This window comes from Panthera tigris, chromosome C1 (genome assembly GCF_018350195.1).
Source record: "Panthera tigris isolate Pti1 chromosome C1, P.tigris_Pti1_mat1.1, whole genome shotgun sequence".
NCBI classification, from domain to species: Eukaryota; Metazoa; Chordata; class Mammalia; order Carnivora; family Felidae; genus Panthera; species Panthera tigris.
Window position 1 is genome coordinate 17932814 of NC_056667.1, and position 19959 is coordinate 17952772.

The window sequence follows — 19959 nt, forward strand, 5'->3', positions numbered from 1 at the left end:
GTCACGATCTCACAGTCCGTGAGTTCGAGCCCCGCGTCGGGCTCTGTGCTGACGGCTCAGAGCCTGGAGCCCGTTTCAGATTCTGTGTCTCCCTCTCTCTCTGCCCCTCCCCTGCTCATGCTCTGTCTCTCTCTGTCTCAAAAATAAACATTAAAAAAAATTAAAAAAAAAAAAAAAAAAGAGCTGTGTGTCCGTCAGCAAAGGAGAACCGAATGCCCACTGCCTAGGACTTTTGAGGGGGATTAGCAGAGCACTGGGGCCTGCTAGTGCCACTGAGGACCTGGCTTTTAGACTTAATTTAATTTGATTTAACTTATATTTAAATCTGGAAACTGACTCAGTGTAAAATATTTTCCTATGAAGGACAACTTTGTTGTTTTGGTAGGACTGCATCACACTTTTCATGTATTTTTCTCTAACTAGCTGCTTAATTAAGATATAATTTACATACCATTAAATTCTCCATTTGAAAGTATACAACTCAGTGGCTGTTAGTATATTCACAAGGTCAGGCGACCGTCACCACTAAATGCAGAACATTTCATCACCCCAGAAGGAAAGCTCATACCTGTTACCAATCTCTCTCTGTTCTCCCCCTGCCCCCAGCCCCTGGCAACCATAATTTACCTTCTGTCTCTATGAGTTTGCCCATTCTGGACGTAGCATATAAATGGAGTCATTTAATATATGTTCTTTTGATTCTGGCTTCTTTCACTGAGCATAGTTTCTCAAGGTTTCCTTCATCTTGCATTTACTCCTTTTTATGGCTGAATAATATGTAATATTCCTTTGAAAGTATATGCCACCATTTGCGTATCTATTCATCAGTTCACAGGTATTTGGGTTGTTTCCATTTTTTGGCTACGAGCCCTTGGAAACATAGCATTCAAATTGAGATGTGTGGTAAGTGTAAAATCAATTCCAGATTTCAAAGACTTGTACAAGAAAAGAATATAAAATGCCTTGTTAACACTTTATTTGTATTGGCTGTATGTTGAAATCACACTTTTTTTTTTTTTACATATGTTGGGTTAAATAAAACATATCCTTACAAAAAACTAGCCTGAAAACAAGACCGGGAAGGCGTGAGCCGCTGGGGGGTGGGGGGGTGGGCAGGGGCAGGGGCAGGGGTAGTTCAGGGCCTGAAATGCCGAACAGGTTGACTCAGCAGCCAGAGCAGACACTTTTGGTCACCCTTCCTGGGCACTGAGGGCAGCTGCAGGGAGGAAAATCCAGGCAGGAGTTGGGAGCAGACCCGCACGTAGAATTATGGACAAAAGGAGTAATTGCAGTGGCCAGTGACAACAGTGGCTTCTCCTGGCACCTGGCCTATAAGCTCCCCGGCTCCCCCCAATGGGAGAGGCCTCCGTACCCCTGGGCACCGGGCACCTGGCTCCTGAGTGGCCATCGGGAGCCCGGAGCCCCGGCTCTGCACTGTCACCATCCTGCTGTATGTCCTTGGGCAAGTCCCTTCCACTCTGGGCCTTGTCAGGCGAGGGGATTGGCTTAGGGGATCTGGAGCGTTCTCCAGCTTCACTATTTAATATAACAATGTTAATATTAATATTTCCTATTCTAGATGAAAAAGTCCTGAGTCAAACAGATGGGAGATCAATCCCGGCTTTCTCCTTACGGGCTGTGTCACGTCTCTGCCCCATGTTTCTCCATCTATAAAATGGGGTAAATAATAAATAGTTACCTCACAGGGCCACCGTGTAGTTTAAATCAGATAACCACTGCTGAGGCTGAGTGCTTAACTAGGTACCAAGTACTGTCCTAAGTGCTTTGCACAGATGAGCATATTTAATCTTCCCACCAAACCCTCCAAGGCAGGTCTCATCAGTTCCATTGCCAAGGGCACATAGTGACAGTGTTTCAGAGCAAGGGTTTTAAAGCCAGGACTTCCAGAGTTCTTTATGTCTCATGCTAACCCAGTGCCAGCACACATAAAAAACCCTCAGTAAGTGTTGGAAGGGAGAGGGAGGCAGAACCCCATGGTTGTTGATATACCTCGATGGAGACACTATTAAGCTCCCCACCAAACAGACAGGGACACCAGGCCCAAAAGGATGAAGTGATGTGTCCTGGGCCACCGCCAAAATGGTGACAGTGCGAAACCCAAGTATCCTGGCTCAGAGCTCCCTCAAGTCTTTGAAACAGGAGTGGATCTCATGCAAATCTGCTGGCAGATGAGTGGCCCCAACCCAGGCTGATCTCAGAACTTATCACTTGGCTGATTAACATCTGAATATCAGCGCAGTGCTTCTGGAAATGCCTTTGTCTTCCTCTGTGTAGAGTCCCTGAACTCATCTAGGTAGAATCCTTAGTTGTTAGGTCTCGCATTTAATAAGAATTGTCTGCCCAGGGCACTTAAAAAGTCACCCTTGGCTTGAGACTCAGTTCAGATATTTCTTGAGTGTTTACTGTGGGTAGAACATGTATTAGTTGCCAGAGCTACAGGGAGATGAAGGGACTACCTCCCTGCCCTGCCCTCCGGGAGTTCCCAGTTGAATCAGACAGATAAAAGAAATTCCCTTGCTCAAGAATAATTGCTTAAAGATGGGCAAAAATGATAAAGGCCAGTGTTGGTGATGGTGTGGGGAAGGAATCACTCTTGTTCCCTGCTGGTGGGAAAGGAACTTGGTACCACCTTTCTGGAGGACAGTCGGTCACAGGGACTAAATGTCATAAAATTGTGCCTGCCCTTAAGATCCTGCAATCCTACCTCTTGAAACCGGCCCCGGGGAAATAATTGTGGCTGGGCACAAAGATTTAGCTGTAGTTATGTTAATACAGCATTGATTATACTAACGACAAACTGGATGTAACTCGAATGTCCCTCAGTGGGTACCTGGTAAATGAGGCCAGGTCTTCCATACAAAGGTCTTCATAGAACATTTCATGCTGGAAAGAGGTTCACTTTGTTGCCTAATGGGAGAGAAACAGCAGGTAACAACAGTATCCGTGGAGTGATATCATTTTTTTTTTTGTTCAGGATACATATTTGCCACGATGAGAGCTAACATTTATTGAGTCAATTACAGGGATTATGTCAATCCTACAACATAGATCATTTCTTTAAAAAAAAAAAAAACCTTCTAAATATACTTTTTAATTTCATAGATGCGGTCTTTATTTTCATTTTACAACTGGGGAAATGAGGTTCAGACAGTTTAGGAGACCAGGCCACCTGTGTATAGCTGGGATTAGAATCCAGCTCAGAGAGCCTGTGCATTTAACCCCGGGGGCTGTGGCCTTCCTGTAGCAGAGAAAAAGGTAGGGAAGAGCCACAGTAGTTCTCTTTGGATGAAAAATTTTCAGTTATTTATTAAATGTATTGTTACTTAATTTAGTCTTCATTATATTTATCTGCATTTTCGTTTTTGTTTTTTGTTTTTTTCTCTCCATGAGCACGGTTATTTTTACTTCAGATAATACTGGCCTATTGACCCTACAAATCAAAAAGATCAAAAGCTTGAACTGTCAACAGGGTTTTTTCCCTGCCATGCCTTCCAACTGCCAGAGGGCTGTTTCAGGCTAAGGAGAAGGCACACCAAGGTCCAAACTCCTGCAAAGAGCGGAACCTCATCCCCAGCCAGCCCCCCTCACGCAGGATCCCAAAGGGCTAGGTTCCAGCCGAAGGGGTTCAGTCTACCCACCAGCCCCTGACCTCCAAGGCCTGGACCTCACCTGCAATTCAAAGGTGGGCACTCTGGTCACGGTGGCCCCATTCCTCTTGATGTAAGGCTTCCAACCACCTCATTTCAGAATGAACCAGGCAAGGAGAATCCCAAAGCAGGTGGCAAGGATTCTTAAGAAAACCAAGATTCATGTTTTTCCCAAATCAGTTAGCGATCCCCTAGTCACCACCCACCAACGGGTTAGTTCTTTTTACTCCCTGTGCTGGCTGGCTGCTGTAATAACTGTTCATGATTAAAACTGTCACGGGGCGCCTGGGTGGCTCAGTCGGTTAAGCGTCCGACTTCAGCTCAGGTCACGATCTCGCGGTCCGTGAGTTCGAGCCCCGCGTGGGGCTCTGGGCTGATGGCTCAGAGCCTGGAGCCTGCTTCAGATTCTGTGTCTCCCTCTCTCTCTGCCCCTCCCCCGTTCATGCTCTGTCTCAAAAATAAATAAACGTTAAAAAAAAAAAAAGAATAATTAAAAAAAAAAAACTGTCACAACGGCTCTTAGACGGCCATATCTTAGGTTTCCACCCTCTGAGGAAAGGGAGACGTTGAGAGCAAGCCAAAGAACTGTTGGGGAGGGGGGGCAGGGAGGAGTGGGAGCGTGGGCGGAGGAGGAGGGCAGGGAGTTGTAACCATACCGAAAATAGCAAAACGGTAATAATAAACTTAACCAGCATTTACTGAGAACTTAGACATGCTGTGAGGTTTACATGCATGATCTCATTGAATCCTCCCTTAAAACACCAAGAGGTAGATCAGGCACTGTTACTACATGACCTCAAAGGTGGGAGAACCCAGGCGGAGTGATATTAAATAACTCGCCGGAGGTCATGTCATGCAGCTGATAAATGATGCAGTCAGTTAGGCTTCTAAACCCAAGACATCCGCCGCTAAGTAGCGCCTTCCTGGAGCTGTGGGAGCCCCAAACAGTCTTTACACCTCTCGGTGCAGCATGCGCGCGCACGCGCTTTGCAGTTTCAGGGAAACTGCCGCTTTCAAGTCTCTTGGCCAGAAAGAGCTCACATTCCTTCTGGATTTATGTGATGCCACTTTGGAAATAGGCCAGCTCGACGACTCTAAGATCAGGCACCCGGGTTTGTATCCTATTGCCAACACTACATGTTTCCGTGACCTTGGGCCGCAGTATCTCAGTGTAAAATGAAGATTGGTAATAATACACACACGCATGTACACAATCACATGCTGACCATAAGGTTTGGAAATATACTATTATTTTGCCTGGATTATAATGTAACATAGCTAAACCGTTCACATTTGTTATTCTTTGTTATTCGTATTTGCCTGTTTTCAGACTTAATGGCTACTATGTATTTATCTCATGGGGGTTATATGTATGCGCCTGTGTATATGTATACATACAGATACAGATGTTGAAACACATGTATATATATTGAAATATGTGTGCAAGGAACTTAGCATACAGCCTGACACACAGCAGGGGCTTAATACGTGATGGCTCCTGTTATTTTTATTTTCAGAAATCTGGCCTCAACTGAATCTCACCAATGTTAATTCAGGGCTTGCTATGGGAGGGCCCTGGGGGGAAGCTCACACCCAGTGGGGTAGGCAGACATCCTCATGAAGAATTCTCATGGGAGTCTACATAAGTGATGTGCTACCTATATAGACACAGTGCTTCGAGAAAATAATAGACAAAGGAGTGCATTATTGCCAGGGAGACTTAAGTGGTAAGATTTTTATTTTTAGGTTAAATGCACAATACAGATAGGTGCACAGGTCTTAAATGTACAATTTGGTGAATTTTGATGGAAGTATACACTCGTGTAACCACCACCGGAATCAAGATGGAGAATATTTCTATTCCCTGTCCCCCCCCCCCCCCCCAAGCCCTTTTGTGCCCCTTCCAGTCACAAAGGCAACCACAGTTCTGTTTTTTCCACAGTAGCTTTGCCTGTTCTTGACCTTCATATAAATGGAATCATTTACAGTGTCCTCTTTTTAGGTCTGGCTTCTTCCACTTAACATGGGCGGCAGGTTCTAAGTTGAGCTTCAAAGCATTGCTAGGATTGAATAAGTAACATTGGGGGCCAAGGAGGTAGCTTGAGAAAAGGTAAAAAGGGAGAAAGATTAACATAGTATGCTTGGGGAATGGTTAGCGTGGCTAGAATAAGGGTTGGGTTCCCAATGGGGAATAGTGAGAAAGGGATGGAAAGGTAGGTTGGAGTTTTGTTTTGCAGGGTTTTAAATGCCAGGTCAAACAAAGTATGTGGACTTTATCCTGAAGGCAGTGGAGAGCCACCTAGGATTCCTGAACAGAAGATGAAATGTGGGTTTTGAGAAGAAACATAGATATCTATCTCCATAGCAGATAGCATAAAATGGAGTAGAAAGAGTCTGGGGCCAGGGGATCAGTCGTTGGATCGTTCATTCATTCATGCATGCATGCATGCACACATGCGGGCCATTCATTCAGTCTCCCAACTTTTTGACCAGATAGATTGTTCATTCATTCACTCAAAAAGAATGTATCTGTGACTGGGGTCTGGTTTGACCATTCTCCATTACATTTCATCCCTGGCTTTGGTCCTTGGACTAGAAAACAAATAAAAATTTGATAAACCCTGTCTGTTGTTGTTTCAAATTCTACTCTCCCTTCTTCCACATTCTAGAAAATCCTTAATCTATTCTGGGCATCATCATCAAGTCTTAAGAAAATCTTCATCCCCATCAAATATATTTTTCTTGAAGACCCTTTTGGGCAGGCATCCCCTTATTTTGTAAGATTAGTCCCAAGAAACAGGAAAGGCTTAAATCAATGAAAGCAAGATTAACTGCTTTTGGTGGAAGGCTGGCATTAGAATTTCCCAAAGTGGGTTCTGCACTGGGCCACTGGTTCTATAGTTGTTGCAGGTATATGGTAGGGATAGGGAAGATATTACGTGGCCACCTCAGTTTGGGAAACCCTGGGTTGAAAAAGCAAACAAAACAGCTTTCCTGAGGCGCCTGGATGTCTCAGTTGGTTAAATGTCCAACTTCGGCTCAGGTCATGATCTCACGGTCTATGAGTTCAAGCCCCACATCAGGCTCTGTGCTGACAGCTCAGGGCCTGGAGCCTGCTTCAGATTCTGTGTCTCCCTCTCTCTCTGCCCCTCCCCTGCTCACGCTCTGTCTCTGTCTCTGTCTCTCTCTCAAAAAATGAATAAAACATAAAAAAAAAAAACCAGATTTCCTAACTGTTGGACTTTTAGAGACTTGACTATGCATTGTTAATTTTTAAGGGGGTCTGGTGAGCAGCTCTACCCGAATGGTTTGATTCCAGAACCTTTTCTTGGGCATTCTTGTATTGTCCGAAAACACATCTATGGGATTTCCTGACTTGACTTTAGAGAATTCAAAAGCAATTGAGATCCAGGAGAGGCATGGAGCAAACTGCCCAGGACAGTAAAGCCAGAGAGAGGAGAGCCAGGAGCTGTGAAGAAGAGGGTGCTACTTCCTCAGGAAGGGTGGGGTGGGGTGGGGTGGGGTGGGGTGGGGTGGGGGAAGGGAGTGGACTTGAGCCTCACAAGGAAGTGGGAAGAAGAAAGAAGCTTCCCAGCTGGAAGAGGAAGTGGCTCAGGCTGGACTGGGGCCTGGAGAGGATAGGCATCATGCAGAATTCTATGGAAATGTTCTCTTCAAGACTTGACTGCATCTGGATGCTGTTGCAGGACAGAAGGAAGAGGAAGAAAGAGTCCAAGGCTCCTGGCCACCGACTGGAACACAGAGTCCCCCATCACAATCTCTAGGGCTCTACCCACACCCATGGACAGAAGCCTGTGAAGCTGAGCTCCGCCCCTTCCTATCCTGGCTCAGACACTGTCACAGGCCCTGGGCTGCAGCTGCCCCTGCTGTCAGGGGACCAGAGGATGATCAGGTGGCACTCCCAGAAAACAGAGTCTGAGATTTCGTGAAAGATGGGCAGATCTGTGTCTCATCACCACCTAGGTGGTGGCTTCAGGCAAGTTTGCACACGAAATTATGGCTGCCGCTGATGTTCTGGGGTAATTCTGGCCCCGGGTTCAAGTCCCAGCTCCACACCCTCCTTGAACAAATCACTTTACTTCTCTGGGCCTCAGTTTGCCCACCTGGAAAATGAAAAGCCTATTTTTTCCTAACAGTAAAATATTTTTTAAAAAAATAATAACATAATAGGTATAAAATAATTAGCATGCGTTGGGCACTAAGGGCTTTGTAAAAAGTGTGTCCGTTCCTTACCACCAATAAATTCCTCCAAAGCCCATTGTCTCTGCAAAGGGAAATTTGTGGCGTGTTAAAATGGTTAAGTGATGTTTTACTGTAGGGGGTAAAAACTGGTAGAACTAGTTGAAACCAATTGTTTTTTATTTTCTGTAAACCCCACCCATCTCATCCCCCTGGGGTCAAACAGGGCATAAGAACAACTCAGTGGGGCTCTGCACTAAAGGACACTCCTGCGGGGAAGGACTCTCATTCCCAGGGATGCTAGACGCCTCCTCTATCCCCAGCATTTGTCCCCTGCTGGGGGTGACTCAGACTGCTTGATAGGCGAGGGGTTGGGGGTGGGGGGGTGGGGGGGGAGGAAGTGTCAGAGGTCACTACACTAAAAAAAAAAAAGAAAAAGAAAAAGAAAAGAAAAAAGAAAATGTTCCATTTCCCTGGCGGGGCCTGTTTTATAACAGATCACTACATCCCCAGGCTCCAGGGGAAACATCCCTCCCTTACCATAAACTAATCCGTCCTGAGGAAGTGAAGACCGACTCCTGCCTGAGGCATCCGTAAGGGCAAAATCCTGGGGTGTGATGTTTGAGGCCGGCCAGGTCATTGTGATGCAGGTTTTGCTTTCTGACCCCACACCTTCCCTGGGGCCTTGCTGGGGCCTTGCTGTGGCTCCAGAAAGCCTCGTGGGGTCTTGCAAACAGTTCTTGGGGTTGAGAAGGTTTAGCCTAGAGGCTGCTTGGATGCGGGGTGCATAGGTGGGGGATCAGCTTTTGAAGACGGCACCAGGTCGCTGGTGTTTGTGAAATGTGATCCTGGCAGATAAGACATCTGGCCCTAATGCTTTCTTCCATTCTGTTTTCTCTTGGGGGCACCTTCAACATCACAAATCACAAATCTTACCTAAAAGGAACCTGAATGACCTTCAAACCCAAACCTTTCATGTCACGGTTGAAGGGACTGGTTCGGAGAAGAGAGTTAACTTGCCCAAGGTCAACACAGCCAAGGAGAAGCAGAACTGGAACTCAAACCTTGACCTCCTGCCTCTTGGTCCAGTGCTCTCTCCCCCACTGGGTAACAACAGTACTGGGAGCAGCCGTGTTAAGTGCTTCACATGCATTTCATCCTCACAACCATCTATGAGGTAGATACTGTTACTGCTGCCATTTTACAGATGGAAGAAACAGACCCAGACAAACAAGCTCAGGGTCACGGCTAACAAAACGCAGAACCAGGATTTGAACTCAGGTCTGGCTAGAAACCTGGAGCTCATGATCATTAACACTAAACTTAACTCTCAATACTCCAAACCACCTCCTGGGCTGCGGGGAGCCTGGAGAGTGGACCAGGGTGAAGCAAAAGGCTCCCAAACGTGTCACGTCCAGGTGAGGCTAAGTATAAGCTGTCAGTTATCCAAGGGTGACCGAATGAAATACTGTGGGACCCTATATTGGGTCATCAATCACTTCAGAGGCCACTAATAGTTTTGAAATATGGCCACACAGCCAAAGCCACTAGCTAGAGAGTCAGGTCCCTGTCACCTGCCTACGAGACTCTTCTCCTGGAGGTGTCCTCAGGGCCCTTTAATGGGTAATACTGGGGGTGTCTGCTCATGACTGAGGAGGGTGTGAATGACAGAGCTCGTTGTGACAGGGGAGGGGGCTGAGGCTGAAGCATCTCTCCAGGGACAGTTGTCAAGGCATGACTCAGATTTCGAAAGAGCCTGGGCAGAGAGAACACTCATGTTCACTTCCCTTCTGAGGATGAGGAATCTGGTGACTAACCTCCAACACCAGGCACATCTGCCCTGGGCTGCGTGCCCTGGTGGCTGGAGCCGAAGAAGAAACAAGACAAGGAACTCACTGTTTCACTGGGAGGCAAGATAAGCCATCTGTAATGACAGCAACAACAGCTGACATTACCAGGACTTAGAACACAAGAGTGGTGCTAAACGCTTTGCGTGTGTTCAGTCATTTAAAACCCTACAATGTAGGAGTTATGCCTACTTTGAAGATGAAGAAACGGAGGCTCCGAGAGATCAAAGAACTTGCCTAAGGTCCCACGGGTGGTAAACGGTAGAGCCAAGGTTTGAACTCAAGAAGGTTGGCTCCACAATCTATGATCTCAACTAGATGGTGCCCTACCGTGTATTCATGTGTGTGCACGTGCACGTGTGTGGGGCAGACGCTCTGCAGTAGAATCCTGCATCCCCTGGAGGGGGAGATTAGCACATCAGCACACTCTCACGGAGTCCCCCAACACGTGAGAATTTGACAATTCCATCAGGAAACCGATTTTGCAGACAGCCAGTTGTAGACAGAGGAAGGAGGCAAGGTTTTCCAGAGTAGAGGGGTTTGGTGAAGGTCCCCCCACCAAGCTTCCTGGTGGGCAGAAACATACCTTATTTGTTCCTCCCCCGGCCCGTGGCACAAACGCTTGGCCAAAGCAGGTCCTCGCTAAGCTTACTGAATAACTGCTTGCTGAGGCAACATCGACTGGTGGTTCAAGGGCTTGAGCTTTAGAGCCAAATGTCCCAGGTTCGAATCCTAGCATGGTCACTCGAGGGCTGTAGGACACCATCAAGTTCCCTGGCCTTTCCATGCCTCAGTTTCCTTACCTAGAAGATAAGAGGTGGTGATTGTATCTAAATCTTTGGGCAGTTGTAAGGATTGAGTGAAACCGGTCAGGGAACGTGTTCATCACAGACTGGCATATAGTTAAGTGCTCAAAAAATAAGAGCTACCGTTATAATTTTTAATGATTCAATGAATCTTCATAGTTGTTTAAATGAATAATGCACATATACAGACAGCAGGTCCTGAAGTGGAGGAGATTCCAGAACATCTGGAAAATCGAAGGTAGAGGTGGTAAATAAATAAACCCAGCCCGGGAGGGAAAGCTGACCGCAGCGTGACATGTGCCCAGGTAGTGTGGGCAGCCTGTCCGGAGCACAGGCTGAAACGGTGAGTAGGGGCAGGTGGAAGTAGTGAACTGAGGAGGACTTCTGAGTAGCTGCCCTCCTGAGGGAAGAGCCGGAAAGGCCTGATCTCGGTAGGAGACAGGGTTCGTAAGCACCTCCAGGCCGCAAGAGGCCCCAGAAGCTCTTCTTCCTCCCTTCTTCCTCCTCGCCGCTTGACCACCTGCCACCAAACTGAGGGCCTTAAAAATCTCCCAGCAGACCAGTCATGGATTCAGAAAAACCCGAAGCTGAATGTCTGGGGTCCAAGGTCGAGTACTGAACCTGTGACCACATGGCCTCTGCCTTCCTGAGAAGGCGCGGGGCCCAGAAGGCCCATGCATGTCCCTCCCTCCCCACTTCTCCAGTGAGATCAGATCTAAATAAACACCAGGGGCAGGCTGGTAAAGAAAGGCATACTGTAAAGAAATAGCAACAACGGACCTTACGGGTTCATTATGCCTACTTGGAACCTCTCTGAGCCTGGAGCAGGCCCCGCCCCACCTAGCCCTACCTCTGTCTCACCTAGGGACACTCCACTAACCCCAGACACTCACTCCTGTTCAGCACTGACACACCAGGACTCTGTGTCCAAGCCAGGTCTTGGACATTTTCCTTGTAGTTCCTCAAGGAAACCCTCATCTGAACCCCACAAGCCTCCAGTTGGATCCCTGCAGACAGATGAGAAGGGGAAATACATTTTTAGCTTTGTTGGCCATGGTGGCAGTGGGATTAATAGGTGTTTTTCAGCGAGGCTCCCTTTTTTTTATTTATTTATTTTTTTTAACGTTTATTTATTTTTGAGACAGAGAGAGACACAGCATGAACGGGGGAGGGGCAGAGAGAGAGGGAGACACAGAATCAGAAGCAAGCTCCAGGCTCTGAGCCATCAGCCCAGAGCCCGACGTGGGGCTCGAACTCGCGGACCGTGAGATCGTGACCTGGCTGAAGTCGGACGCTTAACCGACTGCGCCACCCAGGTGCCCCAAGGCTCCCTTTTATTTGGAAGTGGGCAGTAACTTTTTTTTTTTTTCAAGTTTCTTTGAGAGAGTGTGCAGGAGTGGGGGTGGGGCAGAGAGAGAGGATCCCAAGCAGGCTCTGTGCTGCCAGCAAGGAACCCAACCTGGGGCTCGAAGCCCAGCGATCCGTGAGATCATGACCCGAGCCAAAATCGGGAGTCAGACGCTTAACCGACTGAGCCACCCAGGCGTCCCGGCAGTACATGTTTAACGGTGGCCCTTTTAACATGCAGACTGATGATGGAAATGGGGATGGGTTGCTCAGGCCAGAGAACAGGTGCCTAGAAAGAGTGGGCCTCCGGGGCTGAGCCAGGAGGGTTCTGTTCTTTCCAGAGGGCCCTCTCCTCCTAGGATGGAGGCTGCCTTCCCTGGCTGCCTTTTGCTCTGGCCAGTTCCTGACAACAGAGAAAGACTTTCCAAAGAGTCCTCTGGCTGCTTCTTCCTTCCCAACTCAGGGACAAGCCTTCTCTGATTTGCTACTTTTTTAAAACCACAGTTTCCTTTTTCCTTTCTTTCTTTTTTTTTTTTTTAAATGTTTTATTTTATTTGTGAGACAGAGACAGACAGAGTATGAGCAGGGGAGGGGCAGAGAGAGAGGGAGACACAGAATCCGAAGCAGGCTCCAGGCTCTGAGCTGTCGGCACAGAGCCCGACACGGGCTCAAACTCACAAACCGCGAGATCATGACCTGAGCTGAGGTCGGACGCTTAACCGAATGAGCTACCCAGGCCCGCCACCCCCCCGCCCCGCTTTTTTTTTTTTTTTTATTAGCAGAAGAAATGCTGTCCATAAGTAAGCCGAAAGAATAAAATATAAATGACCCCTGATCCATTATCCATGATACTCTCTGGTGTGTATCTTTCCTGTTCTTTTTCTATTCATATAAATGGGTTTTTAAAACAGGAAGTGACTAATTTACTAAAAGTAGAATTTGAGACTCAGAAGTAGAAAACAGACCCAGCTTCTAGACCCAGAAGCTTTCAGTAAGTTGCTGCATGAATGGGCCTCCCTTTTCTCGTTTGTAAAAGGGTAACGGCAGCTACCTCATAGGGTTGTCATGAGCATTAAATGAGATAGAACACTGAGCCCAGTACCTTGCCTACAGTAAGGACCCTAACAATTGTGCTGTAAACTCAGTAAATAACTTTACGGGCCTCCTTTCAAACTGGCTCAGTGTGCAACTACATTCGGGTATCTTATTCATCACTGAGCTTCTGTTGAAGGGTATTTATATTAACTCTAATTTTTTAGGATTATAAACGATGCTCTGATGCATAACCTTGCAGATAACTCTTTGCACCACAGAGATTACTTGCTTAGACTAAATCCTTATGAGTGAAACTGCTAGATCCAAAATGAGCTAAAATCTAAAGCCCACGTTTGGACTGATTCACGTTCCCTCCAGCAAGGAGAGAGCTTGTTCCCTCACCCTTAACAACACTGGGGTTTGGCATTTTCTTTCATCTTTATCACCTTGGTAAGTGAAACAAACAAACAAACAAACAAACAAACAAACAACACTTGCCTGCTTGTTTTCCAGGTATTCAAACCTTCTCTTGGCTTTTTTAAAGGGACGCTTTGAGGACAGTTTTAGACCCCATAATGATTCTTCCCATCCAAAGCACTGCCAGGAAGAACACAGGTGGTGTTAACAGCAGAACTGTGATAAAAACCTCAAGTACAGAACCGAAGAGGGTCTGGATGCTGCCCACCCCTCACCCCTCACAGGCACAACTTCCAGCTTCTTCCATGCTTTCAAATGAGGGCTGTATTCTCTGTGTAGGGCGTGTGGCCCGTTTCTCCACTAAAGTCCAGGGATGGGGTAGAAAAGAATTTTACGATGAAATGTTTACAGAGCTTCAGGCACATGTCCAGGATAGCACTTTGGGGACCCATCAGGCTCCATAATGGTATCCAGGATGATGCTTTATCCAAAAGCTGAGATTCCAATCCAAACTCCTTTCTTAAGTAGGGATGTTTTCTTCGAACATCAAGTTCAAATGGGGCCAAAAATCCAACCCCACCCCCCCCCTTCACTACCTCCATCCTGATAAAGCCAGAGATAAGCCAGAGATAAAACATAGGAAACATATTCTAAACTGAAAAGAGCTTCACACATAGGGCTGTTAACAGAGGCTGAGTGCTGAGTGCTTGCTGTGAATTAAGCCATGTACTGAGGCCAGAAATAGGTGGTGGCCAAGGACCCTAAGCTACATGCTCACCTATAGCCCCGGCTATCTTTTATTAGGTACCTACTATTAGCCACTGGCTTTCCATTGAGATCTTGTTTAATTTAATCTTCAAATCAACCCCACTGAGGGATGATGGGGAAACTGAAACTTCCAGAAATGAGTCACTGGTCCAAAGGTATATGCTAATAAGAGGAAGTGTAGCGACTTGAACTTTGGAAGTCTTCTTTGGGGGTTGGAGATAGAAGGCAGCAGCCGATTTTCCCAGGATGTCAATTACCTTCTGTACATTGTACATGTTCATCCGTTTTTCATTTATTCAACACATTTATTGAACACTTATGTTGAGACCTGGGACAGGTGCCACATAAGATTTATTTTTCTTTGTGTGGTTTCTGCACTCCAGAATCTTATAAATCCTTCCTACCTTACAAATCCTATCAACCAACTTATCTCTTTTTCTTCCTTTGTTCCCTCCTTCCCTTTTTCCTTCCACCACCCATTCATCCATCCAAGGCTTTATTCTAAGCACTCAGGATGCTGAAAGGACTGCTTCCAAGGCTTTAGGGTCAGGCAGACATTGGTCTGATTCTGTCACTAGTCAGACAGCCAGGTGACCCTAGAGGAGTTCCCTCACCTCTCAGAGCTGTTCCTCTTCTGCAAAGTGGGGATAATTATGACAACTACTTCACAGAACTCCAGGGAATGACATGACCTGCACATAAAGCACCTAGAACTGTGCCTGGCACGTACAGGGACAATGGCACGTACTAAGGACAGTATCTCCTTTAACTTGCAGAGCAATCATTTCACTGAGGAGGAAACTCAGGTAACAAGGAAGTAAAGTGGCTTGTCCAAGGTCTTAGGCAGTTGACTCCGGAGTCGGTATCCTGTAGTAACTTGGCCAGTGCTCCAGGAGTCAAGTCCGTCTGGAGTGGATTATGTGACCCCATTTGACAGGCAGGAATGGGATAAAGCATCTAAAGCAAGTAGCACAGGATGAGGGCTCAATTAATGATCATTTTAATGAAGTCAAGATTAGAACTGATTCCTGAGCTCCCTGCTTAGAACCTGCAAGTTGGGCAGCCCCCGTTTTCCATGCACACACTTCACAGGGAGGCTCCAAGCAAGGACTCCACATCTTTACTACCTTTATCTCCACCTTTGCTCCAGGAAGAATGGGGACAGAAGGACCACTTAGTTAATGGGCATTAAAACTGGGGTTTGGGGGTGCCTGAGTGGCAGGTAAGCATCTGATTCTTGATTTCGGCTCAGGTCATGATTTCACAGTCTGTGAGTTTGAGCCCCACGTCAGGCTCTGCGTTGCCTCCCTTGGGATTCTTGCTCTCTGCCTCTCTCTCTGTTTCTCTCCTGCTTGGACTCTCTCTCACTCTTTCAAAATAAATAAATAAACAGCAACAACAACAACAACAAAAAACCCCTGGGGTTTTGTAGGGGTACCTGGCTGGCTCAGTCGGTAGGGTGTGTGGTCCTTGGTCTTGGGGTCATGAGTTTAAATCCCACACTGAGCACAGAGATTACTTAAAAAAATAAAAATATTTATAAACAACAACAACAACTGGAGTTTGGTATAGTATTTCTAATTAAAAAGCAATGCAAGGTCAGTGCAGAAACCTGGTGGGGAAGAGAAGATAGGGAAAAAATTAAAATTCTGTCATTTTAGCACCCACAGAGAAGTATTGTTGACATTTGGGAATTTGTCCTTTCAATATTTTTATGTAGGTCAACAGATTTTCATGAAGTCTTGGATGCCCATGAAGTCTTGATGTGTTAGAAAAAAAGGACTGTTCGCAGGGCCATCGTGTCCAACAGCGCAAGTCTTGTACCCTAAGGTGGCACTGTGCTTGTGCAGTCCACAACCTCTGCAGACAAACAAAACAGCTCGTGCTCTTAGCATGTACTTAACTCCATGGTCCTAACCTTTACCCCTTCCCAACACGTAAAAAGTGTCACACTCTTTCAGAGATAAATCTGGAAAGGAGAAGGAGGGATTTCCAGAAGTAATCTAGAAAAGGAAACCTGGGTGATCTCGCATGTAACGCCTCCCTTTTGGTGATTCATTAATCTGGTCTCAGAGGCTCCGAGAGAAGAAATTTACCCAGTTGTAGAGCTAGGAAGTGGCCAGCGGCCAGGCAGAACTTGAACCCAGGGCAATCCCTAACTTAATCTAGTTCTACAAGAATGGAGGCAGAAAGATGTGGGTTCAGATTTCAGCTTTTACTTATCAGCTTTTCACTTTTGAGAAATCATTTAACTCCTCTCAGTTTCTTCACCTGTAAAATGAGGCAGCAGCTTCCTCATGAGGTTTACGTGAGAATTAAATGAGAAAAAAAAGGCTGTCCTAACAATTACTGAGTGCTCTGGGCCAGGCATTGCAGAATGCACTTCACGTGCATTATCTCATTTAATCCTCACAATGACCCTATTTCACAGGTGAGGAAACTGAGGCTCAAAAAGCTCAAGTCATTTGCCCAACATCACGTGGTTGGGCTGGGCTTTGAACCCAGATCTGTCAGTCTCAGAGCAATACTGTTAGCTAACATAGGTAACTCTTAGCACAGGGCTTCCAACATACAAATGTGAAATAAACAGCAGGCACCATTGTTTGCTCACACTGTTGTGAAAATAATTACTATGTCACATGTGACTGGTTGGTCTCTGTTTTCAATCTTCTCGGCCAAGAAACCAAGAATTGGGCCAATCCATAGAGGAGGAGAGATGCCAGCCCAGCTTAGCCCTGGGGCATGCCCAGGCTACACAGGAGGAGGAAAGGGGTGTGGGCAAAGCTTGGGTAGTGTCTCTCTCAAACCTTGGCATCTGTGATTCGTTTAACGAAGGGCTAGAACAGCCCACACCTCACAACTGGGAGGCATAGCTCTGCTGAGGGGTCCGGTAACCTTGTAAACTGGCTCATGGTGCCCGCGCCTACCTACCCTAGACCATTAGTCTATGGTCTCCATCCCACCCAGGGTGCCTTCCCATGTTTGGAGACATAGGACCCCTCTGCCCCATGATCTGGGCCTCTGCTGATCTCTGCAGATGGGTGTGTGTGATTAAAGAGGCAAAATCCAGAAGTAGAGAGAGAGGACCCATTTTAAAAAGTCCAGCGAGCACGGACACGCCGCCCGGAATCCCAGCCTCCATCTGAGCCCAGCCAACATGAGTCACCTCCACAGCCCTTTACCTGTGAGTTGCAACACAGCTGACAGAAACTCCCAGCCTTCCAGGAGGCGGGCAGACCAGTGTGCCATCCCTTGGGCCGCAGTGAGCTTTGCAGTTACAGCTGGCACCGAATGGCTCTCCTGCCACCAATAACATCTGCAAAGTGGTTGGGCACTGGCTCTGTTCTTGGATCAAATCCCAGCTCCAGCTCCACACTTCTAAGCTCTGCAGCTTGAGTAACTTAGTCACTTGTACTTCAGTTTCCTCATCTCTAAAACAAGGACAACCAAAGCGCCCATCTCACAGGGTCCCTATGAGGATTAAGTGAGACGATGCATGTAACGGCAGAGCACGATGCCTGATATGCGGTATACCGAGCACCTACCGTCCGCCAGACCCGTAGTAGGCACCGGAAGTTCAAAAGCGAACAGGACAGACAAGGTCTTTACTCTAATGGAGTTCACATTCCTAAATGGGGGGAGGGGGGGGGATGAACAATAAACAATTAGAAAAATATAAAAAGGCTGTAAGAGCTTTGCAGAGAGCCAAATAAAGTGGTGTGATATAGTGACTGAATGTAACTTTAACAAGGGCAGCTGGGGGGCCTGGGTGGCTCAGTTGGTTGAGTGTCCGACTTTGGCTCAGGTCATGATCTTGAAGTTTGTGAGTTAGAGCCCCGCAAGGGGTTCTGTGCTGACAGTTCAGAGCCTAGAACCTGCTTCAGATTCTGTCTCCCTCTCTCTCTGCCCCTCCCCTGCCCGTGCTCTTTGTCTGTCTCAAAAATAAATGTTAAAAAAATTAAAAAACAACCCCCCCCCCCCAATAACCCAGAAAAAACAAGGGCAACTGGGAAGGCCCACTCTGAGCTGATACTTTATTAGCAATTACTATTACTATTTACTGTTATTCATCAGGGTCCCCTTGGCTGCCACCAACACAGCCTCCAGTGAGAAACCAACCTCTGACATTTCTCAAACCCAGTACCCTTTCTCCACAGGCCTGACCTCACCCTGAGAAGGCTCCTTCAGATTCTGACTTTACCCTGAAAACCTCCATCATATTGGCAGGAGGAGCTGAAACCGCACCCTTCCCTGAGAGAGAAAGGAGTGGGCCAAGGCGAGGCTCCCAGGAAGACCGAGCAAAGAGATAATTTGCTAAAAGGGAAGAGGGGGTGGGCAGAGAACAGAAAGAGAGAGGGAAAAAACAGATACCAAGATCTGTAGCTTAGATTTAATTTCAAATTAATCCTGGTGGAAGCTCTAAAAACAGCTCTAGCATTCTCCTAATTGTGTCTGTGGATCTTTCGGGTTTACCAACCTTGTTCCTCACAGAGCCAGCTCATGGCAATTATTCCACAATTACTTAGTCTGAGGAGTATCTGATTTCTCCTGTGTTTCCAATGAGGAAGAAAGCGCTTATTAGGCTCTGTGAAATGACCAGCTAGCTAAGGCTTCAGAGGTGGTGAACTTCAACTTTTCCATCCCTTCTGTGCTGGCCAAAGGTATCTGGTTTGCTCATCTCTCATTCGGATCTGTATCACACCAAAGAAAAGGCTGCTTCCCACCCTATCTCCATCCCCCCACCACATGCACACACACTCCAATTGTAGACTCCTCAAGAACAGTGACCCTGTCTTCTTGGCCTCCGTCTCCTCAGAACCCAGAGTAAGGCCTGGCACACAACAGGTGCTCAGTAAATCATCTGTTGAATTGCGGCCACTGACTTCAGCTCTAAGGGACAGCCAGACTTGGAGATGACTGAAGATTCAGATCTGGGCTCTGACACTCAACTAGCTTTACCCCTGGGCAAGTCAATTTACCTCTCCCGCCTCCATTTCCTCACCCGTTAAGTGTGTTGGGAAGGAAGGGGGTGCAGTAATAATATCAGCCACGCTGGGTTACTGTGAGAATCAAAAGAACTCACTTGAATAACTGTAAGATTATTCAAAAATAACATACTGTTATCTTAAGGGGAAAGCTCTGAAAAACAAAGGGAATTTACACACAGGACTCCCCCACCCCCATACGGTGGGGGTGGGGCGGGGAGATCGGCTCTCTGAGAATTCCCCAGCGACTGAAGTATTTGATGCTGGGTAGAGGAAGGGGCAAAGGAATTGAGGGGATGTTCCCAAGTATCCAGGATACTAACTAGAAACAGAAATCGACCTTTAGCCAAGTATCTGTCTCTGTACTTTTCCTCTATCTTCTCTCCAGCATTTTTTTTCCCTCCCTCTCTCCTCCCTCTTCTCCACCTCCCACCCCCTCACCTAGGAAGGAATTGGCCAGCTCCACCCAGCCGGCCCCCCTTGGCTCCGCCCCCAACGCGGCAGGCCAAGAGTTAACAGCTGCACCTGTTGAGGCATACCTGCTGTCGCCGGCACCTGTACCCACAGCCAATCAGCACCAGCGCTGCCGGGAACCTACCTGTCAGCAAAATCCCGACACTCAAACCTCGACATAAATCAAACACTTCCCTGGGCAGGGAATGTCTGTGTCAGGCAAGAATTAGAGACAAGCGGTCAGCAGAGCCTCAGTGCTGGTGCCCGTCTTCATCTTTGAGCTTGGGAGCCTGGGAGCAAGAAGATGTCGAATGAACTTGAGTGAGTAAACATTGGTGGATGCCTGGCGCTCTCTGAGCATGGAGGCTCCGTGGGGTTTCCAGAAGGGGGAAGCGCAGGGAGGCCGGCGCCAGGATTCACAGAGCAATTTGTA

At 47.2% G+C, this 19959-nt stretch overlaps 1 protein-coding gene and 1 long non-coding RNA gene across 6 annotated transcripts in view; one reads left to right on the forward strand and one right to left on the reverse strand.

The window, feature by feature from the left end:
• Positions 1 to 954: 954 nt before the first annotated feature.
• LOC122241186 lies at positions 955 to 8494 on the reverse strand. Of its 4 annotated transcripts, none has more exons than XR_006221203.1 (4): positions 8409 to 8494; positions 3691 to 3811; positions 2852 to 2928; positions 955 to 1668 (listed from the first exon to the last, which is right to left on the reverse strand). It is a non-coding gene; the product is annotated as an uncharacterized LOC122241186 (long non-coding RNA). The 4 variants fall into 4 exon arrangements; XR_006221204.1 differs by lacking the exon at positions 8409 to 8494 and adding an exon at positions 4325 to 4614; XR_006221202.1 differs by lacking the exon at positions 8409 to 8494 and adding an exon at positions 3896 to 3991.
• GRHL3 (grainyhead like transcription factor 3) overlaps positions 4718 to 19959 on the forward strand; it is a 50059-nt gene continuing 34817 nt past the window's right edge. The window contains exon 1 of one of the 2 annotated variants that reach the window (XM_042996468.1): positions 4718 to 4780. Coding sequence is in view for 1 of the 2 variants with exons in the window: in XM_042996465.1 (XP_042852399.1) it covers positions 19831 to 19847 (17 nt within the window). In the remaining variant the exon portion in view is untranslated. Of the gene's footprint in view, positions 4781 to 19611; positions 19848 to 19959 lie in introns of those variants that run through there. The other variant, XM_042996465.1, reaches the window with a different exon arrangement.